The following is a 26,714-nucleotide window of genomic DNA, read 5'->3' as shown; positions in this document are numbered from 1 at the left end:
CAACTCTCTCCAAGTAGAGATGTACACAACCTTTTCCATGTGAATTCTCAATTCCAGCCTGAAGGATTGCATCTCCCTTCTCCATCAGCATACCAATGGGAGCTAAAACTCATTTTAGCTCCTCATATGCCTTATCAATCTTACTGTGAAATTCATCTTGTGCTCAGAAGTTAAAAGGGAGAAGGAAAGAAATCTCTGGCATCCAACACCCAGTTGCTGAGATCCTTTTTAGCTGGGATGCAGTTTTCTTTGTCTAGCAGTGTGACCACATGCACTACAGAAGTGAAAACAAGTAAACAAATCTACAGAAGAATGATAGAGAGCTAGTAGGATTCTGCTTGCTCTATTTCCTTCCACAACCATAAGTTTTTGAAAGCCAGCCCAATCATTGTTTTCTCAATGACTTACATTCACAGTTGCTGTATGAGTTGGTTATTGACTCAAATAGCAACTTTCTTATTTATGATCCACATGGTGACTGCTGAGATAAAGTAAAAACAATACACACTTGGGAATCACGTCAAGTCTTTTGAAAATATTTGTATGCTATCAAAAAATATCAAGTTTCACAGTCTCAACTAGATGTAGTTGAGACTATAGATAGGCAGAAGAAATTGAGTGAAATCTGAAACTCTAAGTTTTGAAGCTCACTGGATAATTTCTGATTTTACTTAAGATATGGTTGAAGCTACAGCATTCAGCACAACGCACCACAGTATTTTTGCACCTGATTTTGGGCTGTCACTTGTTAGGATTCAGTCATGCAACATGCATATGCAGATTTCGGATACATATTATGGTGTTCTGGACTTTCAGTCTCAGAACACAAGCACCGCAAAGTCTCAAAATGCATAGCTGACTTGTATACAATTTACATGTCATTGAGGAACTAAGATAGCCATAAAAGCACAACAGGATTAGCTGTCACACATATTGGTCAATTGCTTGAAATGATAAATGTCTGCATTTTTTTAGTATATCCATTTCTTCTCACACTTGTATTTCATGATCATATTCATATCATATTTCATGAGAATAGAATGAAACCACTGACAGATCCAGGAAGACATACAATTTTCATAGCACAGATATGCTGAGACTCCCTCTCCCTTTATACAGCCCCATGCTGTGAAAAAGGTGAAAATGTCTCAAGAATTGACAAAATATCCACTGATGTTAGGCTACTGCAGACAGGAGCCATGAATCTGCTGCCACGAGTGAAGCTGTTCAAGAGAAATGTCAAATGTTCCTCAGATGAATCAGTTGAAACTTACAGAATTACTCAAGCCAGCAGTGGATTAGAAGGCTCGAAAGAAAGGGAAATTACTTTGGAAGTTTCAGTGACTGCACTTTATATTGTTTGAAAAAGCAAACTATACTAAAACTGATAGTTCAATTTGGGCTAAAAACATTTTAAAATGCACCACTCTAAAGTCACATTTAATTCATTTGCTTGTAAAGATGGTGCAAGTTCACTCTCTTTGCCCAGCTATGGAATTCACTCACGGCTAACAACGACCTTCAGGAACACTGCTCTTCTTCTCTGACAGATACCACCTTATGCTGCAATGTTGCAATTTTGGGGGTCTAACTGGTCTTGTTCCTTTTAGTCAGGTGAGTCCTAGACTTATCTTGGAATTTGCCTGAAAATTCCTCGATCCATTGTATCCACTGCGAATGAACACAGTAGCTTTAAGCAGTCTATTTTATTTTTTGTTTTAAGGTGGTGACAATGTATGTGAGACTCATCATAAAATCACGTTTTTGTTTTTCTTCTTGTAATGCTCAGTTGGGTTTTTTTAGATAACTCTAAAGAACTCATTTCCAAACACTATTTGCCAGGTATGCTGTTAGTAAGTCTTCCCAGTATTCTGTCAGTACTTTGGAGGCAAACAAGTTACCACAGATGCTCTGTGTACCTCTGTGATATCAGATCTTTACCAGAATATTATTCATGAATACTTTGTTGTTAGTTAAGGACAAGTTGTTCTTAATTTTCTGGCTCTGCTTTGACTCCTGTGGCTGTAAACACAAAACTAATGCCAACATTTTTCTGTAGTTCATTAAACTAAAATTGCACAGTATAAGCCTTTCACCATTGTTTACACCAACTAATGTAAAAGTAACCACAAAGTCAATGCATAAGGGACACAAGGGAAGTACCTCTAGCACATTAGGTTTCTGTCCATTCACTCTGGGATAACCTTTAAACACTGGTTAGCTTCAGTGTTGAACATGTAGTAAATCAGATGCAAACTGATTCACGCAAACTGAAACCTTTATGTCTCCTGTAAATTCTGAAAGCTTACAGAATTTTTCTTGAATCCAACTGATTGATTACAATAAGTAGCTATGTAAAGTTGTCTGTTTAATGCAACATTTGAGTGTCAAGCACTTCGGAAAAATACTCYACATTTGCAACTTTATGTTTACTCCTTACTCACCAACTACTAGCAAAGATTTCTAGTCTAAATAGTATCTCTCCTTATTTTGCTACAACCTTCCTGTTCTGATGGCTGACTGATTCACAGTGTCCTTTAGCATTATAGTCAAACCAATACAATTTATACAAACATATTGCAACAAAAGGAGGTTAAGATTCACAAATGAAATAGATAGAGGAGCTACAGTAAGAAATACCTAGCTTTCATATAAAATATTGAAATAGCCAAGCACTGCCAGGCAAGGTTTCCCGAAGAAATGTAAATTGCTTTGGCAAAGTCTCAAAACATTCCTTCAAAATAAAGTTTGCCAGTAGAAGATCTTGTAAAGAAATTAATTTAACTCATTCTTGTAAGGTAAAGAACCAGTAATCTGTTGTAGGAAATTTGCTATAATAATAAAGTATTATTAAAAAACAGAGATGGTTGCCATTCTGCAACTCCCAATACTCACAAACCAAACAGGCAGATCTACTTGCTAGAGGAGTGCCATAAAACATGATGAGTTCTTTAGCAGTTAACTAGAACCCCCCACCTCCTCCAAGCTAAGTAAGTGGTATACCTGAAGAACAGGGTAGAAGAAGATCCATAATAACTGAATCTGCTCCTTTAGTGTAAACATTTATCTCATCTGTGAGGGGATGTCTGACCACTACTGACATCCTCTTCCTGATGGAATCAAAGCCCAATGTATGCAATACTTCAAAGTTCAATGTTCCCAGGTGAGGTAGCTCCACTGATACCTGGTCAGACAGCCTTCCAACCAGGGAACAGTTATATGCCCTTGCTGCATAGACGAGAGCAGCTTCGTCTGGACTCTCTGCTTCGTAACGGAGTTCTCCTTCCTCAGGTCCACTCCCTATAGCTGTCCTGCCTTGCTGTGAGCTGTAGCCATTGTTATTCATCTGTGCAGAGTATGCCAGCTTCTCTTCCAGTTTTAATAAAGTGCTTTCAGTAGATGTAGAGGAAAGAATACTTAAACCGAATCTGTGCACTGATTTACTGGTAGCTAGACTAGATGAACTGCTGCTGTTAGATCCAGAGGTCAAGCGGCTTGGAGTGAATCTTCGGATGAAGTCTTCTATGGTTTTTACTGGAGATTTTAGTTCAAATCGGTCTCTAACCTTGAGAAGTAAGAAACAAACCAATGAACAAAACCCAAAGAAAAGCTGTAAAAGAACTCAGACATTTATACTCAACCTAAGTAACTCAAACTAGAAAAGAATATTTCTTTTAGAGCAAAAAGTAATGCCATTTGTATTTTGAGACAGAAGAGTAAATGGACAGATTTGATTCAGGAGCAAAAAAAAAAAAAAAAAAAGGGAACTTGAGAACTGTACCACTATTGGTCTTTTCCTGTGTGAAAGCACGTACATTTTTGTTAAAATCAGTACCACTATTGGTCTTTTCCTGTGTGAAAGCACGTACATTTTTGTTAAAATCATTTTTTCTTATTTGATCTCATCAGATATGACCAACTGACAGACTATCAATGTTGGACCACCACCAGTAGGGCATAATAAGAGCTATTGTTAGTAGGAAACTGGCATTGTGCATATTCAGTGCAGGCAGTAAAAAAATGTTGATGTAACAGTTTTCTATTGAAAACTGTGGTACTAGAAATGTTTTATGAGAATATACCAATGTCAATAGCATTTTCAATAGAAACATGTTGAAATAAGCAATTTCTACTCTCTTCTTTAGTATCAAAGCATTCTGTTTCAGTTTTATCACTTATCTCAGTTTATTTAGATCTTTTACACAAATATAATGTTAGTAATTGTAATAACATATTCATAGTAATATACAGTAAATTCTTTTATAACAGTTTAGCATTCCCAAAACAGCAAAATTCAGCATTTTCCAAATGTTTCCCTGGTGCAGAAACATGTCATTTTGCAGACTAGTTCAGTTTTTATTACAATTTGGAACAGAAACAAATCTCAGAATTTCCTCCAGAATGGAAATTCCAGATGCTGGCTAGCTTTAATACTACATTCCATTATATTTTTGTCTTAGAGATCATCCTTGGGGGATTGCTTTTTTGAAATTCTTACTCATCAGTAACACTGTTTTAGGCTGATCACTATTAATGATAATCAGCTTAAGAGGCACTTTTTACACAATCTGAAAGATTTAAGCAATGTGTTTCAAGCATTTCCTTTTATTTTTTTTTAAAGTCTAAGCCTTTTGAAAACTGAATCTATATATACAAAAGATTTACAGACAGCTTATACTCTTGTCTTTCCTGGAAAGTCCTGCACATTTACAAATTCATTTACATACACACACACACACACACACACACAAACATATACACATGTATAAATTTAATAAGTGAGTAAGTTACAAGAACTCGCAGAAGCTTCAAAAGTATCTTGAAATTGTAGATGAAATCATACCTCAGAGTTAAATGAAACAACTGAAATACTCCATTTAGCTAATGCTTGAGTAAATCCATTCATTCACATAGGGGTATAAAGAGTTGTCTCGTGATTATATGTTTCTCATTAGAACAGGTGGTTTTCACTTCCTCAATTTACAAGATAAATTAGTATCAATACAAAGGAGATTTAAACTCTATTTTGCTGTTTCTTTAACTTACCTTCTGTCGGGGCTGATTCGGTGCAGTAACCACAACTGTATTACATATAGTCAAAGCTATGAAGAAGTCAAAAATGTCACACAGTTCAGGGCTCAGGTGGGTTAAAGGCTGTTCGTGGTTCCTCATGATCTCCAGATGCTTTGCACATTCATTCACCTTTTCTAACAGGTTAGGGTCAGGTGTGATGTCCTTTTCCTAGTAATAAAAGGCAGTGATTAATATTTGTGATTCTGCAGATTTTCAAGCAGCATCCAGTGTTACTATCAAAGAACATTACGGTAGCCTTACACAGTATATTTTCAACCCTCTCCTCCTTCTCTTTCTCCCATCTGCCAGCTATGCAGGGACAACAGGGTCCAGAAGGAGTTGTTCAACTTCAGCTTGTATGGTTCATGACTACAATTAATGTCTCTGAGACATCAATGTTGTTTCTCATACAAGTCCTGCAGGTGAGGCACATTGCTCATCTCCTAAACTCAGAGAAGATCCAGTACTTAGACCTGTAGTATAGAGGGGAAGAAAAATGCTTGTTCTGGCCAATGGAAGCACAAAATGAGCTGCTGTCACAGAAACTCCAGTGTGACTGGCATGAAAACAAGTTGCTGCAGAACAGAACCTGGTGCAAGCGTGTGCAGCTCTAAGAAAAAGGGAAGGAGAGAATGCAGATCGGGCCCTAAGGAATATGTGGAACCACTTCAGACTGCATTCATGGTATGCCTGAAGCTGGGGACAATACGAGGAGATCCTACTATGCATGCACGGATAGGGTGCGAAGTTATTGAACAGAAATACTGCCTTGGCTGCTGAAGAGCTTTGCAGCTTGGCATGGTGAAGAGAAGCCTCAGCTTCACTTTGTGAACCTGACTGGTCGCTTTGTTGCTTCCCCTGCACTCTCCAGGCCCTGTCAGTGATTAMAGAGAGTTGGTGGAGAGAACTGTGACACACCCATTCTGCACAATATATAGTTAATAATAAGCCTAATAATGGAAATAATAGAAATGGGAATAACTTTGTTATCAACTTTTTCACTACTGATAATTATAACTGCAATTTTCATCCAATTTGGGGGTAGCAGACAGGAAGAGTTATAYACTAATATTCCTTCCTTTCTCCTGTCCAATTCAAGACATTTATTAGCTGTTACTAAAGGGTGTTACACTGCAAGGACCAAGAGTGTGGAAAGATTGAACATCAATGACATTAAATGCTTGGCCTTATGTCAGCACAGAAAAATGAAACCATCCTGGATTGTTTGTTAGAAAACAAAAAACTATCCACACATTTGAGAGTAGTTCATGTGGTTTTTATATGGAAATACAGAGCACTGTCCACTCTATTTCAACAGTACTTTCCACTGTTTTGTCTATTTCTTGTCAGAGCAAACTCATGTATTTCTCACTGTACAGGAATGCTAGGATAGAGAAAGTGTTTTAGAATACAAACAGACCTAAGGTTCTTTCTTCAGAAGAATTTATTTTGATTTTATCTGTTCATGATCAGCAGCTAATGAATCTGCCCAAACACTGGACCTCATGTGTAAAGAACACAGATCCAAATTTTACCAAATGAGCTTACTCTTGACTGAAAGCAAGAAGTTCCACCAATGCAAACAGCATCTTTCTCTGTCTATACTTGTGAATTACTTTGAAGGTGAATTTGTATCAACAGCGCATCAGTGCAAATTCTCTACACAGACAAGATCGAGCTTCTCTGCTCCATTCAGATCATGTAAAACAGAATTACAATAGTGTAAAATAAATTAACCAAAGGAAAATTGTCATCATCTTCAAAATTTTTGAAATTTTTTTTTTAAATGCAACACATGAACTCCACTACTTTTGAGTCATACTGAAAGTGATGTTATAGAGTATGTCCATAATGTCTGAGAATCGGAGTATCACAGTGTATCACAGCACTCTGATAAAACCATTGACAAAAATGAGAAGAAATACACATAGAGCAATTATTAGACTCTTTGATTTCAAACCTTATGCTACCCTCATCTTCTGTAAATAAAGGGAAGGGAAGGGAAACCTTTTCAGAATGAAAAGATACCTTAACTAAAGCTTTCAAATTATCTTTTGCTTTAGCTTCTTCCTAAAGAGAAGGTATTTAGATAAGATCTATGCCTACATTTGGTTGTCTTTGTACAAACAACTGTGACTACAGAGGAAAAAATGCCAAGAAGATGAAATCTGTGAGAGGTACACAATGTGCTACAGATATCTTTGTCTTTCCCTTTTCAGGACATTGTTCTATTAAAAGATAYAGGACATTGTGCATTTATTTCTCATGACTTACCATTGGGCTACTGAATGCAGTATGCTTCGAGAGTATGCTTGCTCTTTTTGCTTCAGCTCTGCTGCCAGTGCGCCGATGAGTTTTGGTACTCTGGCTTCTGTGGACTACTTTAATGCTCTGATGACTGCAGATACTGTCACGCTGGGATAAAGTTCCTCCTTTTGGGGCTGCTTCCTCTTCCTCAGAATCAGGTTCTTGGTACATTGCTAAGCGTCTAGCTATTAGTAAAAACACAAGAGATGAAATGTTGCATATGTTAAATGTGGTGGATAAAGAGGGAAAGGTGCAAAGTGATTTTTTTGAAGTGAGATAGTTTTATAATAGACTGTGCTTTCATGATGAGAATGAATGATTCTGTTATCAAGGGATAAAAAATTCTAGTCTTAATTGAATGGTTACACCTAAAGGCTGATGCAGATATCAGAATTAGAAACATAATGCAATACGCTGCCTCCCTCATCATCACACTCTCTCTGAAAGGCAGTTAGACTGCAGTAACTCACTGTATCCCTGAAGTGAATTTCATAGTCCAGCTTTATGACACCAATCAAATAATTTGGTCTTCACTTGCAGTCTGAGAAGGAAATAAGCAATCTAAAAAACCTTCTTGTCCTTTCCAATAAAATATGGACATTTCATAGGAAGTATTTTTCAGCAAAGATGTCATATGACATCTACCCAGTACCAGTTAACTGACATACAAATTGTCTTGCATTTTTCTCCAGAACACACCTAAAGAGCACTGCTGCCCTTATTTTACATACAGAGAGAGTACAACATACAGTCAGAGTAAAAGCCTTGCTCAAGGTCAGGGCCATCTGTTGCAGAATGGAGACTTAAATCCAGGTTCCTGACTTCTAGCCTACTGCTAAGATAACCCTGGAATCTATCCTCTCCTCTTTGAATAGGATTATAGGCAGAATAATGCAGCCTGTGATATTCAAAATTACTGTACCTTCAACCATTAAAACACTTGTTTTTATTATTTGCTGCACAGAGCAATATCAAATGTACACAAAATGAAACAGCTTTATACAGTTTTCCAAATGAAAAAGTTTAAACAAATACATTACTATTTGAGCAACTAACTAAAAAAATTAATCTGAGAAACAAACCCTGGCAGTTTGATATACAGAAGATACAAATGTAACAGAAAGAAAGGTGTAAAACAGCCATAGAATCCAGCCCACCTAATGACAGGTTCCATTTAGTTCTAACTGATCTATAACATATTTTTTCATTCCCAAAAGATCATGGATATTTAATAATTTGGGTTATTCATTAGACAAGCACTCATCACTTTAACAGGTATTTATTAATTCTTCCTTAGGTATTCACTGAAAAGTTTTTCATTACATTCTCAAAATAATGTGTTTTACACAGATACTCAGTACAAGTTACATACTCATGGCTCTGCTTTGTTTCAGTTCTCTGGTGTAACAAATTGGATTTTCCTATCAGGCATTTAACACCCCCCCCCCCAAAAAAAAAAAAAAAAGAAAGAAAACTGGTACACGAAGATTTTTCTATCAGAATATTCCCTGAGAAAAATCTTGCACTACATACAGTGAATTTATCATGGGATCACTTTTAATGTGGCTAGTTTTACAATCAAACAAAAATCCATCCTCCCTATCCACCGTAATTTTCAATCTTGCTTTAGCTGTCAGAAAGCAGTCAAACCCCACACACTATATGGTGATGGTCTATCACTACAGCATCGAATGTCAGTTTTTTTTCAGTTCCATTTGGAACGTGTATAGACTGTTTCTGAAACGTGGAGGCTGGGAGAGCTTCCCCGTTCCTGGCTGTGAATACACTTAACACCCAGGCATTGCTCTAACTGCATGCYAGGAGCAGGCTTGGATTTGCAACATTGTCCACCACACTCTGGCTTGCACTGGGAGAAAATTCAGGCCAAGCAGGTAGAAAGGGCTGTAGTGTGCAGATAGACATGGAGAACAAAGACTGCCCCATAGTCTAGACACAGCTATGCAGTGCAGATCTTGAGGTGGTTACAGACTAACTGTGGTGACTCTGGAGTTTCCTTCATTAGCATTATTTGGTGYGATTCATGCGCCTCTGTATTACATGATGGGATAGAAGTTGAGCAATGGCACATCCCGCAGTGTGAGGGGCAGCTGCACAGCGAGTCCCACAGCTGCAAATRGAGTAGCACAGCACTGTCTGCTTCTCCCCCTTTCAATGCCCATCTTGTCCTTTGATGACCAAATCTACAAGATGTTTCAGAAAGTTAGGGTGGTCAGTAGTCTCCTTGACACTTGTGCTGCACATTAATGAGGTGCAAAAAATAAAGGTCACTCTACCCACATAGGCTGCTTCCCACAACTTGTTGCACACACCTTAAGATAGCAAAGGTCCAACCTGTCTTATTCTTGCTCRCTCATTCTCACCTTCTTTTGGTCTTTAAGCCTCTCTGCTATTTCCCAGTGGAAGTGGAGACACCTATTCTGTGAGTTTAATGCAACTGATCACAGGTTAGCCTCTGTCTACGCAGTCTAYGCAGAGGGCTAGAAATTATCTGCAGAGTGCCCATAAGCCCTGTTCAGGCCCTTGATCCCACTGCTGTTGTCTGAGTCCCTCCTGGGAGAAGGCCAGACTGCTCACCATTCCCCTCCAGCATCCAAATGCAAGGGGCATCCAAAGAAAACTCAGGTAGGTGAGGAAGTAAGGAGCCATGTGGAAACCCTGGCAAGCCCTCCCAAGGGGATGACTGAAGTACAAGAACTGAGCAGCACACTGAAGGATGTATGTCCTTCTTTGCACTAAGGAGGTAAGATGGAGTGTGCATCCTCATATGCAGCCTGTGGAGGACAGTCCCTAGCCTGACACTGCAAGTTTAGCCTTAACTATTTTTTGCGGGCTCCTAGCTGCATTCCGCAAAACCCAGGTTGAAAATCGTTGCTCAGGATGACATACCAGCGAGGCTATTTGCATGTAACCATCTTACTTGCATTCTTTTAAAATGATCATGAGAAGCCCATTTCAATGCCTGATCTTGACTGAAGTGGCAAGTCCAATCTAAAGAAGAGTTGGTRGAGTCTGTGGACACTCAGCCTCTCTCAGTAAAGGCATAGGATTGGGTGTGCCACAGGAATGATCTTTCTTACTCTGAATGTGTGCATGTGAAAGGCAGACTGACAGAATGCTGCACTCCTTGCCATAACAGGAATATTCTTCGACAGGGAAAGGTCTAGGTGCAATTATTCTTTTCAGCTTTTGCAAAACGCGCTACCTTGTTTGTCAAACTCTTTTCCAAGCACAGCTGTTAATAAAAGGGCACACGTTTTTGGGTGATTGCCTACCATGCTAAGTCTTTCCAAATTAATACGATCTTTCATAATCAGACTTAATTTAAGCTTCCGCTCTGAAAATATATCTTGAAATGCATGACCCCCGGAGACTCTGAGCTAATTATTTTTTTCCACATATAAAAACTCTCTGGCTAAAAGTATAATGCATTTTATGCACAAAATATCAGTTATGCTTGCATATCTTATCTCTGTGTTCTTCATTGTTTTCTTACTACATCGTATCTAAAAATACTTGGTTTATTCAGCATAGCCAAGGCTGTTTCCTAACACAGCACTCAGCTTATTTATTATTAATATACCAATAGGGAAGTCCTCCCTACTTTGCCTATGTGGTACCAGCTATCTCTCATTCTCTATACAGATTTCCTCGGTAGCTCATTCATTTAACTGTTACTGTCACTGGGAAAAAGAGAAAAAAGGAAAGTAGATACAAGACAAAAATTTGAAATCTTTATACTAGAATCTTATTTTACAAAGACACATGTACTTCTTTTGTTATGAATGGTGTAATATCATTTTTATATCAAGGTAAGCTTAATATAAAAAAACAGGTCTTAGAACTTTTCAACAATTTCTGAAGTGCAGGCTTATACATTATGCAGCAAGAATTAAGAAGCTTGAAGAAATAATGAAATAATTCCATCGTTATGTTATGGCTAAGGTTCATAATACTTCAGCTGTGCAAAGCATGCTTCTTTGGGAACATTAAGTTCTCTCCACCTACTCAGCCCTTTCAAATTCAGAACCTTTTCCTATGAACATTATAACCTGAAAGACATTGTTTTTTTTTCTGTTTCTGTTCTGATGCTTTTCTGTTTCAGCACTGAAAATTGATGGCCTTGATCTTCTGTCTGATAGAGAGTTTTTTATTAAGGGTAAAGACACAACTTTAGAAACACAGCAATGCAATTCATGAAAGTCAAATTTCACAGTCTTATAGTTCATGTTATATTTATAGCMCAAAGTAGAAATGATAATTGATACTTATTCCACGAACTCTTTTCCACCTTTCAGAAGACAACAGTAAACAATCAATAAATCACCAGTAGTAGCTGCTGAAGTATTTTACAGATACTTCTTTTATTTTTTATTTTAAAAACTCTTTTATTTCATTTATTTTTGTTTTTGCTTACCACCTGCTTCACTTAGCATATAAATGTATCTTCCATGCTACCTGTGTCCTATTCTGGGGCATCCATTTTACTGGCTGGCAGAGACACCATGGCCACCCAGCTGTATCTTCCACTAACTAGAAAGGAAATTCTTAAGAGAATTTCCTCCAAGCAGAATACAGCTCCAGACCCCCTAAACAAGAATAAATCAGCTGTTTGTATGTGGGCCGGGGATGATTCCATCTGGTTCCAAAACATTTTAATAAGACTGTTATCATGAAATTACCATGAAGTCTTCTGTGTGTTGCAGTAACTACTTACATTACCTTATTTCCTTATTACTTTATGAGTGCAAGCTTATTCTACTTCGAAGTGCACTCTAATGTCTATGCAGAGTCAGTCAAATAGTGTGCTATAAATTTGTAAGAGTGAGTCAACACAACCAGAAATACTTTGCAAGAATGTCTCTATACGGACAAGTCTTSAGATTAGGAAACATCATTATTTTCCTTCCTCATCCCTCCTGTCATCTCCCAGGACTAAAGAGAATAATCCTACATCTCTCATGAAGAACTCTGTACTCCCTTTAGAAATGGAAATTATTCTTCCAGAAAATTTCCAGAGCAATTGTATTGTAGGTAAAATGAAAGTATTAATTGTCTCAAAATATGCCTATGACGAGTTATTCTGTATTCCACAAGAGTTTAAAATCTAACACTTTCAATATTCAATCAAAACTTCCATACAATGAAAGGCAAAAACTAGAAAAACAGGGACCACACCCATAGACAAGAAGGTTTTAATCTAGCATTTGGAAAACATCGAGGACAAATGTTAGGCCAAGAGCATTTGGTTGTTGCTAAACCATATAATGGCTTTCACAAGTGTAGCCACCTTTTGGGCWTCTACTACCTCTGGGATCAGCAGATAAACTTGGGCATAGCCAATTTCAAGTAGTGTTAGAAGTTGGCTAATAGCCTGAAGAGAAGACACATGGTATGGCAACACAATTTTAAATACTGGGCAGCAGCTCCCTCTTCTTTGAGGCTACCATTCTTTTGGCTTAAGAGGATGGACTGATTAGAAGAATAATTTTTTGTGTTGTGTCGCATACCTTTGCAATATCATCTTATTATGGAAACACATAGCAAGATGACAGTTTCAAGAAATAATTTATGGATACAGATCTATCTATTTCTGCATTTTAACTAGARTATACTGCCAAAAGATATTCCACAAGTGCCCAAAGCATTTATGAATGAGACAATCATTCTTATACTTGGAATGTTCCATGACATTCTTGAATCCTGAATTCACACACCAAATCAGGAAGGACCTTGGAAGGAAACAATGGAAAAAAATTAAGAAAATATGTACCACAAATATGAAGTTGGATTTTTTCCCACCTGTCTTTAGACTTCTGAAACACAGAGAAAAAGACATGTACTAAATAACAAATGTAGTTGTCTAAAACAGGTCTGATGAACTGCATCCTATTGCATCATATAAATGCTTAATTTTCTCCATTAACTAGATGTTAGTCACTAGGTGACTATGTTAAATACAGGTATCTAAAATTAGGTAACAAGAATCCCATTCCTATCAACATGGTATTCACAGGGCCAAAATTGGCAGGGCAAACTCCTGTAGCTTGATCCTGATCAGGTTATACTCCATCACCAAGATATTACAGATGACCTCAACAATGACATATATTTGATATAGCTTGCCTCACTCAACGAACTGGGTGAGAAAAGTGCTGAGCACACTTAAACCTCTCCTCACAGCCCTCAGATGTGTTTCTGGATTCTTTCTTGGTGCTAAGCTCTCATATAGCAGTATCCATGAGTAATACTTTGTACTATCTCCAGTTGGCTAGGAGATTCTGTCCTAGACCGGTGGAACTTACTGGCCTCCATTACTCATGTCTTTGTCACCTCTTGTCTAGACCAAAACAATGCAATATTCCTGGGCATAGCGCCATCAGCCCCATAAGAAACTTAGAGCTAATACAGCATTCTGCAGCAAAACGTTTTCTCCAGCAAATTCATAAAATCTTTCCCTTGTTCCCTACACTACCTACCCATGAAGTGATGAGTTTAGTTCAAGGTTTCAGTCTCCTCAAATATGCCAACCCTAAAAGAACATAGTACAGCATACGCCTTTTAAATATCCCCAAACTCAAACAAACTGCACACTGCAGACCCAAAATTCCCACACAAGGAGAGGAAGAAGGGGAAAGAACAGACTATGCATAATGCAATGCTTTGCACTGGTGGAATGCACTCAGATATGATGAGGACAACTGTGGTATAATAATCCCTGTAGAACAGAATAGAACGGGGCAGCACCAGCGGACAGATTTTATGGAGATCTTAAAATGCAGTACAGAAAAACATTGTGAAGTCTGTTGATTGAGTAATTAATAGACATATATGGCAGTGTTAGCTTATGCAGAAAAAATACTTTAAAACAAAAATTAAAGTTCCAAAGTGAGGAAATGCCCAAGCTGCCAGCGTAGGCATAAATTTCCTCCCTTGTGTGTATGGGTAGCTGAGCTCCAGAATATAGGGCCTCTAGATCATTTCAAACTAAAGTTTGCCGGAACTTCTCAGTGTGGGAAAAAAGTGTGTTTCATCTTAGCTTTTTCTTGGATATGCCTAAATGGGACTATTCTAACTGAAATTTATCTCCCATGTTCATACCTCAGGCAGACATCTGTCATGGAAAACTTTAACCAAATAGTTAACGTTTTGTAAAACTATCCATAACTGAAAACAGGATCTTATCATGGGAAGGGTCAAGCAACTGTAATAACAGGCATTGCTACCCAGCCACAGTAGAATAACAAACTTAYGCCAAAGAGCTCAGAACAAGTATATTTCCATCCTGAGTAATCTGCTTCTACAAGATACCACACTAGAAAATGACTTGTTATCTTCAGCATTTGAATCTTGACTTCCATACAGAAATTTTGAATTCATTTCTTCATCTGAAAGACTACTCAGAGTTTGGTTCCAAGCAGCAAACCACTATGCCTGAATATTTACCCAGATAAGTGAAGAAAGACATATATCACCTTTGAAGTGGATGAGAAAAGGTAGATGCATTTTACTTGATCTTCTTGATCCCTGCATGGGGATCCCATACGGCAGCACTGGATCACTTGTCAGGTGGAAGATTTTAGAATTTTGTAATTCAAGAAATCCTCAGAAAAATCTCAGGAGGAAAGCTGGATGGCATCATTTATAATGTAATTCCCAAATACCTCAGAGAAGACCTTAAATACTCTGGTATGAAACATAGAAGAGATGCTGACAAATCATTTACCATTAAGCACAGAAGCAATGAAATGTTATTGACATACTCCCYAACAACTCACAGGACTGTTGAAGACATCTTACCATATCTAAATGAGATGACTGAGAAATCAGACTGGAGAATGGAAACTAACCAAAGACGTGAATGAAGAATAGTTTTTATTACCTCATTAATCTTGAGAATATGGAACAAAATCAATAGAAATGATTACCATTTATGCTTAGAAAGGCACAGAAAGATCTATTTTCTGAAGAGGAGAAAATAAATGATTAAAATACCATGCACAAAGCGGATTTTTAATTTTAAAAAATTTACATYGGAAATTTTATATTGACTATAGTTGTAAGAAAGCACAGACATAGCTGTAAGTGAAAGAAAAAAAATCTTTTAGTTCATTTTATGTATTTAAATGATCTTTTTTTGTGTAGTGATTTTCACTCTATTTTCTTAACATTTGTATCGTAAATTGAAATTGCAACTAGAAAGTATGAACAAATAGAAATACTAAATGTGTTATATTTAAAGAATAAAGATCTGAAGCTCTGGGAGCTCTCGGTTCTGGGAGCCTGAGTTCAGCCTCCATATCAGCTGATGATACTGTGCTTATAAAAGTACCCTTTCTACACTGTTTTAGTTGGCAGTAATGTTATCATTCCTGCAAGGAACACAGTACACTCTGAAATTCGTCTAAACAAGCAAACAATCAGTGGCAGGAAAAAAAAAAGAATAAATAAAGAGAACAAGCAGAACTAGGAATCCAGAAATGTACTCTTAATCCTAATTCTCTCTGTCTTACGTAGACTGTAGAGGTAGGAAGTCACAGCTTCTCCCCGTTTAAATTCTTCTTTCAGTAATACTGGGATAATAATACTACCCAAATGTTTGGAAGAAAAGTGTCTTAAATGTAAGGTCTCAGTACTACTTTAAAGTAGGACAGAAAAGAACAATCACTTCATAAACCCAAACTCCAAAATATCTTTTATCAATTGGCAACCTCATGTACTTTTTAAGGCACGTTTTAGATTTTCCAATCTGTTTTGATTATTTTTCTTATTCCATATCTTATTTGTAAACTGAAATTCTGTAATGACTCTTCAAGAAAACTTTCTAATCAGTGATTTTAACATGTTCTGTAGATAAGAAATCTAATTTTTGCAATTAAGAATGCAATACTGTAGTTATCAATATTTTCCATGATACAGACAGAGCAGGATTTGAAGACTTAAGATCTGTTATAGCACAAAGGATAATAACAAAATGTTAGGAGAAAATAGCTTAGCACAAATTGCAAAAAAAAAAAAAAAAAAAAAAAAAAAAACAACACATAGTAGGAAATCATTTAGGCATCCTCGCATTCCCTTCTGACAAAGAATGACTCTTAGTACTTCAAAAACCTGATACTTGGGATGTTCTCTCAACTAAAATGTTCATGCAGTAGTGAAGACAACTTAAATCAGACACTTGTTACTCAGAGCACAAAGAATCTATCAAAGCTAACATAAAAAATGCTATTATATCAGATTATGTTTCCTGTTAATATGAAAATCAACAATTCTGTTTACATTTTGTTCTCAGCACAAAAGGATAATCTCATTCCAGATATTCAGAGACTAATCTAGTCTTGTATGCTTAAAAATCTATCATCTAGTCTGTCTATGCTTAAAATTGGTATTTAACATAATATACTTCAAATGCAGTCTTGAAACCAACGGCATATTCAATTTGCTTAAATTAATCATGTGCTCAAGTGCTTTACCAGATCAAAAACTAAACTTAGAAGCTGCAACTGTCTTGACAGCATACTGTAGATGTTACAGAGTATTTTGATAAGATTGTCATTGTCAGCTGAACACAGCCATCAATTTGTAATAATCTGAAAACAGCTATTATGAAGCTTGTTGAGTGGATACATGCAATTTGTTTTGTTTTTCTCTCTGATTTAAGACTACAGTAACTTTTATGTAAACTTTAGATTGAACCAAAGTACAACTGTTAGACAGAAAGCAAGATCATGGGCTCACCATTTGCATCGTGGGAATACTCTATTCCAGAAACAGTGCATCGTCGGAAAACCATCTTATTTTCAGTAAGTGTCCCAGTCTTGTCTGAAAAGATAAACTGCACCTGACCTAAGTCTTCTGTGATATTTAAAGCTCGGCATTGTAGTTGAGAGTCTGTTTCTTCATCATATAAATCTTTATCTTGATGAATAAAGTATACTTGGCAGATTTTAACTATTTCAATAGATACATACAAAGAAATTGGAATCATAACCTAGAATACATAAAAAGAAAGAGAATTAGGAGAAAACAGAAACAAGGCTACACTGAATTGGTAAAATCTAATTAACTTGGTTATAGACTAGAACACGAGGAGACTATGTACTTAAAGAGTTTTAACAGGCATACAAGCCTACTAACTAAAGTTACTAGAAAGTTTGAGAAGCGTTTGCTACATTAGATCAGGAAAGCCTATGGTCAGCTGCAGAGCTGAAATCCATTATTATGTCTGGAAGAGTGATTATCTGAACATGGACAGAAGCAAATCTTTTTATGGTTAATAACGCAAGTTTGAAACTAGCCAGAAAAGGAAAATACAGCAAAAAACAAATCAGCACAGTCAGAATCCTGCAAATGTGAAAGGATACTCTGCATTAAAAAAAAATCAAGTTTATTCTACATAAATAATAGACTTTTCACAAATTCACTCTGCAGGAAAAGAGAAAACAAAATTAAAAGTGCAAAGTTCTCCAAAGAAACAACCTATTTGGTCTTGGCTTTTGTACTGCTGATTATTTGAATGAAGAACACATTTTATAATTACTGAAGAAAGAGATACTGTAAGAAGCTTCTCTAGAAACTATTTTCAACAGTTTCTTTAGGATTGTCAAAATCCCATGAAAGATCTCACTTCAGTTTTTCTCTGTAGATGTTTTTCAGCATAGAAATTCCTGATTGCATGCCGTTTTTAGCTTGCTCCATTAGACGTAAGGGATAAATTATGGCAGACATATAACTGGCAAATGTGGTTGTTTAAAGAAAAACTACAGCACAAGGGTGGGTGTTTAAAATAATTCTGTGGTGAACTTTATTTAACCAATACCATAAACATTACCTTAGAGTAAAAAGTTATTTAACTCATCCTTTTTCATTCTCTTCTTAAAGGAGTTACTGCCTCCATTAATACACCTTTCTCTAGTGTCCTACTGAGCCTACTTTCACATGTCCCAGTGACATGAGTCTCTGTTACTTCTCTTAACTTACCATCACTTTCACCATTCAATATAGTTCTTTTCATGATCTGAAAACCTTTTACTCAGCTTGTTATTCAGCTAAGATATGGAGTTAAGAGCCATATACTCTCTTGGCATTCTAATGTATCTTGGGAAGAGATTAAAAAAGCTACATATTGACTCATGTTCTTAACTGGGCAGTGTACCCAAAGTAGCACCCTTAATCTTCTCAGTGTTCTTCCACAGTGGGTAGACATGAAGTATAAAGCTTATTTTCTCACAAGAGAACCTACTGCATCCTATCTCCTCCTATTTGTTTAAAATAAAATATAACGTTTGGATTTTTTGAGGAAGGTTCTCAACTGGTTTTCCCTTCTAAAATTTATGCATCTCTGAGAGTTTTCTGTGTGGATCATTCTGTTTATTTTTGAGAGGTTTTCCTCTTTTTACCATTTGGTAGACTTTTTTTTTCTTTAATGATGCTGTTTTATTTTTCTGGTTATATATTATCACATTTCCTATAGTTATACCTAAATTTTAAAGTGAATAAATGTACTTCTTTTTAGTGCTTGGTGAGCTTTGTGCGTGACTTAGTGGGAGAAGAAATACTGCACATACTGAACATTTATTGTTGTCAGCAAACTATGAACACAAAAGACAGCATGTACAACATGGTTACCTGAAAAACTATTATCACTGTCAGAAATAAATATACTGAAGCTAGAATGGGGGACAAGTATTTGCCATCAGGCCCTGGAACATCAAAAATTGGTTTCTTCTTCTCACCATATTGCCATACCCATAGGCCATGACCTGCAGAAGAGTTGAAAGAGAAGAAAATGCCAATTAACTCAAGAAAAAAATGCTTAAGGTRCGAATCTGTACTTTAAGAGGCGTTACACAGGAAATTGATTTTTGTTTTCATCTACTCTGTAGGATTTTTGAAAAAAGGCCCCAAAACCTTTTTCTTCATTGGGAGAGATTTGTCTGTTCTTAAGGTCATGATGTAAGATTCATTTTGCTTAACTTTATCCAAATAAACCTGGCTAGTTAAAATTGATAGTTTAGGCTCTTTCTGCAGAGAAAAAAAAAAGGTATTTCCAGAAAGTGATTTGTTTCAATGGATAGTTGTGTTAAAATGAAAGATGAACTACACTGACTAGACTGAATCACTAGCCAGGTATCACTAGGCTAGTTTCAGCTGGATGAAGTCAAAAGAGACTTTAATCTTACACACGAATCTTACCCACCATGCCTGCAGAATTAATGAAATAACACCACCAGCAGAGCCATCAGCATGGAAGCTGAGAATCTTAGAACAGAAGACCTCAAGCCCTTTTTCTATTAACTGAGCTAATAACTAAAGGCATAATTGTTATTACTTTGGGAAAACAACATTCTTCTTGAAGGGACAAGAAGCTGCCTTTCTAAGTACAGTGCTAGAATTCGCRGTCAGCATCTTCCAAGATACACAGCAGTTTCTTGAAATCTTCCAGGAGAGATCTAAGATGGTATGCCTGTTTTAAAGGTTAAAAACAAGCACTAATTCCCCTCCCCACCCAACACACACAAAAAAACCCCCAAACAATATAAGAACCATTCAAATTATCTTCTCCACATGACATCAGAAAGCAGAAAATGGACAAAAAAGCCTACTTTAAATATAATCTTTGTAAGCCACATCTGACAATATTTTAAACTACCCCTTAAATCTTGTTAAATAAAAACAGCATTGAACTCTTGATAATTAAAAAAAAACCCTCTTAAATCAAAGAAGGGAAGTTATTTCTCCCCTGTATCACCAGTATGAGCATATCATTATATTAATGTCTTTCTCTATGCTTTTTATAGTTGAGAGCAAAAATTGAAGTCCCACACTTACAATGAACTATGTCAAGACTTGTTTTATAAATATTCTGAGATTTTCAACAGAATTATTGAGGTGTTATGCCTCCTTTACATTTTCCCRAGAGAAAGTAAAAAAATTGCCTGACTGTTACAGAAAACAACTTTGCATTTCTTGAAGCACCAGGCACTTCTGGTTTTTAAATGTTCTAGCAAATTTGTCTCAGCTGTTCTGGATGTTACCACTCCTAGTAGTTTGCACAGTCCCCTTGCTGATGATCGCTATGCTTGTAGTAACAGTGATAGAATGAAAGGTGTATCTGTGTGTCACCTACACACACTCTCACAGTCTGCATCACAGTAGTTGAAGCTGAACTGAAGCTACTGTGGCACCTTCCCTGCTGCCAGTGCTCTAGGGCAATCACCTCTGATGGAGCAGCAGAATGGACAGGCGTAGGCAGCAACTGCCTGCAATTAAGCCTACCACAGGACTTCATCAGAGCCTCCAACATCAGAGCTCCCTGACATGGAGGGTGTCGTGAACTCAGCGGAAACAAGTATGTTCATTCACAGCTCTAAACCCTTGTCTTTAAGTAACCCTTAACAATACCTGGAAAAAGGCATACAGAGAGATATTAAAATGACATAAGACTGTTATTAAACTGCATCATGGTTGTTAGGAAACATTCCAGTGTTTGTGCCCGTATTACTCACATACCAAACATTACAGAACACACAAACATCAAGAATATGAAATTCATATGCAATATATAAACAATCACTTTGGATGCCAAATGTAAAATTCAATTCTTTCCCACAGATGAATAGAAAAACAGCCTGAAGAGTTTTAACCTGAACCTCATCATTTTCTTAAACATTTCATGAAATCTAAAGAGTCTTCTAATTGGATTTATGCAGATTTGGACTTTTATGTATTTCTTCTATGTTAAAGCTGCAGCCTTAGGGACAGTCAGTAAATGCTGTACACTGTGCCCTCGATTTAATAAACAGTACTGGGAAATAGCAGGGTGCTAATTATGTTTACCCTCTGCACATACATTACTTTGTTGTCTGATTAATGACATGTTACACTCTACCACCTGTAGTTTTAAGAGGACTGCATATAAAGTGGCTTCTGGACTCGACATTTTTTGATGTTATAAAGGCTAGTAGAATCTAAGCATTCATATCTCTGGTACTAATAGCATATATCTGTCTGATGGTAAGAAGTAATTTAGATTGGCTTATGTATCAAGACATCTTGATTTCAAAGAAAGAAAATACAAAAAAAAAATTAGATCGTATGGAAGCAGCTAAATGGATGTCATGTTTTGGCAGATACATATATTTCTGACATAGCAAAGCACATCAATCCTAGGAGAGTATGTTACTTAAGCTTCTATTTTTAAAGAACACTTACCAATGGCAGAAAACAGACACATGATTAGAAGTATGAGGACACACCAAAGGACATCAGCATTCATCTGTCTTTCAAGCTTACTGCGTTTGTAACGGGGTCCGTTATTATTTAATAAAGCTTTGGTCTCATGCCCTGCAGAAGCAATTGCATCAAATGATGTAATATGGATTTTTGTTAGTATTTTAAGTAAACTCTAAGAAGGGTAGTGTGCTTAGGCAGAAAAATGAAAAGCAACTTTTACCTGCATAGATTACGATTCCTGCTACTTCTTCTGTGTTTCTAATGGTACATCCACGTAACAAAAGATTTTCTTTGAACAATCCATCTTTTTTTCCACTTTCATGTATCCTGCAGAAGATTTAAAAACAGAACAAAGCACAGCATGTCAAAAAGTTTAAATTTTTTTCAATCTTACTATTCTTTAAYAGAAGCCCAGGAAACATATTCAAAGTTTAAGAAGTCATGTCAGCCTGATGGTGAGGTATTTCCTTAGATGTGTCCTCTTCTCTGTTGGAAGATTCTCTGGCAACCTTCGAAAACTGAGAATACCTACACAGGAATCCCAAAAGTCTGGCAGCCTAGTTGGAGCAGTAGCAGTAGCCCTGACTAGGCTATTGGATGTGCAAATGTATGGGAAGAATGGTTACTAGAAACATGCAGGTCAAATCTACAACTTTGAAATTGCATTGGACTTTTTAAGCATGCACAGATTGACTGCGCAATCACAATTAACCCTGTCCATGTAAGAGCAGATATGCAATGCATATGATTTACATACTATACACATTTGTATTAAAGAACTCCTAGAAGGAAATACGGTGAATTTGGGAAAGGACAGTGTTTCAGAAGCAGTGACACTAGGGATGATGTGTCAGGGATACTACATGTTGGTTCAATGAAAGGGAAAGCAAGAAAAATTCCATTGGTTCATCAGTGAGAATAAGACAGATTCCTTTCCGAGAGCCTCACTGAGTGGTTAAGAAAGAAGAAATGGCACGCACCCTTACGATTATTGTCAACTAGCACTGGAACACATGAGAAAAATGGAACTAAGTAACATTTTTCCACTACAACTCCTAATTCTCTACTGTATACAGACTGACTCAAATTTCAGTAGACAAAGAAGAATAGAAAGTAGCCTTATGAGCATTAACTGTCACAAGGGAAATGCTAAATAATAACAACAACATTTAAAAAATAGCATTAGAATGTTCTATTAGACAAAAAAAATCAAATAATCATTCTAGACCTTCTCTGAATGAATAAAATTTCATTTAATAGACTGCAATATCCTAATGCCTCAGAGCAGATTAAAGCAAAGTCTGAAATATTTAAATGTTTGGCCTTAAATTACATAGCATCAAAACTATCCCTTCTAAAAACCTAATGCAATAAAAAAACTAATAAAAGTTGGGAGTTTTATGAGAAATCCTGGAAAAATGTAATGTGCAAAATTAACAGACTGATTTAACTGCTCTTGTTGTCATGTCAAACTTTATGGCTACCTGGATTTAGAGCATTTTGAGTAGCCTGTGTCCCACAAAATCTGTAAACTGGCTTAAAATTGTAACTTTTACAAAAATGTTGAGTTCTTTTTATTTGCTTCCTGTTTTCCGAGCCTTCATACCTGGGTTGTATATTTACACTTTTCTCTGACCGTTAGAACTTTTTTTAATGAAAACCTAAATTCTATCTTTAGCACACGCTTCTAGGATCTCAGGCTTGAAGAACTGTACCAAGCATCCTGAGATATGCAAGAAAAAATAGTGATAGTTGGAAATCCTCCATATTTTCCTCCCTATATCAGCAGGGATTATCAAGGAGCAGGAAGTCTGTATCAGCAGGACCAGCTGCAGACTAAGGAACTGGTTATGTTAAGTAGCCTGTGGTCGATGCTTTACATATGTGCACACTTTTTAATGTATCTATATACATACACACATATATGTATATATATATACACAGTCCTCTTTATTTCAGGATAATGTAATATACCCACTCCATGCTTCTAAGAGCTCACAGTATACATTCAAAGCACGGGTTTTTAACAAGTATGCTCAGCTTTTTTCAGAAGGAATGGAGAAGCAGCGGTGGATTTGAGAACTGAGCTGGCTGCAGCAGTGATAACATCTGACTAGAGACCAAAAATGAACAGAGGAGGAAACAGCTAACATCAAGTTTGCACGATTGATGTAAAAGTGAAGCTTTTTTTTCATTAGGAGAGAATTTCCCCTGCTCAACCCATCCTCTCTGCAGTCCTGCAGATATGAGGCTGCAAGTTCTGCTTCTGTCCTCTTCAGTAAACCTCTTTAATTCAATGCCTCACCTTTTGTCAATGGAGCTTCAAAAACTGAAGACTGCCCAGCAGCCCTCTTGTAGCATGACAGTACCTGTAAATACTGATTGCCAGTTTGAGAATTACCTGAATTTGGCTGGGCTTATACTTCGGGAAATCACTCCTTAATGAATACATAGTGCAGAAATTATAGTTACCAGTATTCTGCCATTCCTCTGCTATTTAATACTGAATTCTTCATTAGCCTTTCTCATAAATCATTAGGACACTAGCTTGAATTTCCAATAAAGTCTCCAAATCATAGTTACAGCTCCTGCTAATACAGAGACTTTTTAAAGATAAACCTACTTAAGAAGTAATTGATCTGGCTGATGATTTTATAACCTTCATCCATTCATTACGCATAACAGTAACTGTGGACTGTGATAGGTATATTGTACATGATAACTTTTATATACAATTAATTGTATATGTGTTCTATACAATTACATATTTGCTCTTATTATCCTGCCTTAYACAACATCTGAACTTACTCCATAGCAACGGTGCAACATCTGAAGCTGACCTGTTGGTGCCAAGACGCCAGTCTAGCCTTTAGTCACAGACTGGGCTTTCTCACCAAAGCTCATCTTATCGTTATACACATTTGGTACTGCTTTTTACGTTTTCACTGCCAAATGAAGTTGCCTAAATCACCTACTGCTCACAGACCTTTAAAAAACAGGATGGATAAAATCAAAATTTGTGAGACATAAGCTAGATGAACTGAAACTCATTGTTTCCTTCTTGTCTGTACCTCATTTTCAGTGACTCACTAACCAAACATACATATAACCCAATCAGGCACAGATGATAAAAGGAAAACAAAATTACAGACCTGAAGGTCTGAATTAAAAAATAATGAAAACTAGAGCTAGATAAACCACTCTGGTAACAAACCTGCCAAGGCTACAACCTTATGTTGAGTTGGCTTAGATCCCATTTCTAGCCCTGCAGAGCTATAAACCTTAAGCCTGTTACAGAGGTTGAACAGTCTGTTTTTCCCCTTTCTGAATTCAGGTCAGTATAGTTTTGGAGGCAAAGAAGGAAACTTTTCTCTGTCAGTATTTAAAAGAGTTGCTTGCTGAAGCTGCTCAGAAGTTTGGAATGTGAAGGCTGGTCCCCATGTAAATGTGTTGGTAAGCACAGGTGCACTACCCTTTATCTCTGCAACTTCTCACATGGATGTCACCAACACGCTGTATATAAACATCTAAAATACACACACACCACATATTATGAGAAATGGGCTCACCAGATGCAGTTAGCTACCACTTTACTACAGCAGTRAGGAAGTGTTTGTATAGAAATAAGCCTCACAGTTTAATACAGTAACTCAAAAATTAGTCTTATGATAGCTCATTTCAGCCTTCTATGGCATTTTTGCCTGTTTGTTTACTGGTTTGTTCACTGGCGTTCAATAACATGGTGACATATCAAAATTATATTCAAATATTTTTTCAAGTATTTTCTCTCACTCTCTGGTTCCTTGAGCAGTTTTGAGTCCTTACAAAGCAAATGGTGGAGCAGTCATTACTTCCTGCTCCTTGATAATCCCAAAGACTCAATAATCTTAAACCTCATTAGTCCCAGCGCAGATCATCAGTCTGAACCTTCCGGACTCTGAAGAGGTTGTGTCATTGCAGCARGTCAAAGGGATATCAAGAAACAGATTTGTACTTTTCTAAATAAAAGAATAAGTCTGATTCATTTTTTATTAATACTCGCTTTTTTATTCGCTTTTTTATTAATACTGTTCTGTAAATTTATGACAAGCTTTGAAGTAGAAATGCACACATGAATTCATATATTATTATCACTCCTTGTATACTCCTTTTGGCATTTTCCAGGCAAGTCTTCTGACATCACATGATTAGATGAAGATTTCTGTTCTTGTCTAAAGTTAATAATAAAAGATCTGTTTTTCAGAGAAAAGCTGGAAAGCCTGAATACAAACTACCCCTTCTCCTTTTCCCTTGCACATACACTCACAAAAAGAGTGAGAAGAGACTTTAAAGCCCAAATTTGTTATTTCTGGAATCCGGCATAGGATTTTTGAATGTTTGCCATGCATACTGTACATAACCTGGCTAGATCCAAACAGGCAGGGGGCATGCTAGATTTTATTCTGTTCGTTTCACATAGAGGACTTCTTCTACGGGAAATAAAAATGAGGAAACATGCTCGGCATATATGAGGTGCAGAAATTACAAAACAGTATTAAAGTAAGTGCTTGCATAGAACAGCCAGTCTGTCTGCCCATCTGCACACAGAGAGTATGCTACACATCTACAGACATAGGGAAGTGTATGACCAGGCCTGTCGCAGAACGTTTTGTAGTATTTTTGCTGTTTTATATTATCATGTCTCCTGTCATCCTGGCCTGCCTGTGTTACATTGGTTATCTATAGTGATCACATTTCAGATTAGTTGTGGGGAACGAAATTTCCCCTCCACCAAACACCGGTTTACAACTCACACACACGTATTTCTGACTCCCTAAAAAACTGTCAGCATAGCCACTGGAACCAGAGGTGCTTTTCATATTTCAAACAGAAAAAAATAGTCATCTTCTAAAATGGAAACCTACGAAGGGGTCAAAGCAAATTTTGACGGTAATGTGTCAGCACAGCTTTTTAATATGGATCTCTTGAAAGTCTACTGTTTCACAGCATCCCTATTTAAAAATTTCAATAACATTTCTTTTTACTTGAGCTACTACTTGATCAGCTGAGAGCTATCTGAACCTGTCTTTCAAGCACTGACT

The 26,714-nt window shown here is 36.8% G+C and overlaps 1 protein-coding gene across 2 annotated transcripts in view; it reads right to left on the bottom strand.

The window, feature by feature from the left end:
* The window catches only part of ATP10A (ATPase phospholipid transporting 10A (putative)), a 116,796-nt gene that overhangs the window by 22,810 nt on the left and 67,272 nt on the right, over positions 1 to 26,714 (bottom strand). For both annotated transcript variants that reach the window (XM_085321522.1, XM_085321524.1), the window contains exons 4-10: positions 21,854 to 21,960; positions 21,613 to 21,744; positions 19,027 to 19,160; positions 17,137 to 17,389; positions 7,348 to 7,565; positions 5,047 to 5,241; positions 3,004 to 3,565 (exon numbers count right to left, since the gene is read on the bottom strand). In XM_085321522.1, coding sequence (XP_085177648.1) covers positions 3,004 to 3,565; positions 5,047 to 5,241; positions 7,348 to 7,565; positions 17,137 to 17,389; positions 19,027 to 19,160; positions 21,613 to 21,744; positions 21,854 to 21,960 — 1,601 coding nt within the window. The remainder of the gene's footprint in view (positions 1 to 3,003; positions 3,566 to 5,046; positions 5,242 to 7,347; positions 7,566 to 17,136; positions 17,390 to 19,026; positions 19,161 to 21,612; positions 21,745 to 21,853; positions 21,961 to 26,714) is intronic.

Source organism: Rhea americana, unplaced genomic scaffold, assembly GCF_003343005.1.
Source record: "Rhea americana isolate MKP2758 unplaced genomic scaffold, rheAme1 scaffold_7, whole genome shotgun sequence".
Taxonomy (NCBI): Eukaryota; Metazoa; Chordata; class Aves; order Rheiformes; family Rheidae; genus Rhea; species Rhea americana.
Note: the sequence above shows the minus strand (reverse complement) of the source record. Positions and strands in the feature narration are given on the sequence as shown.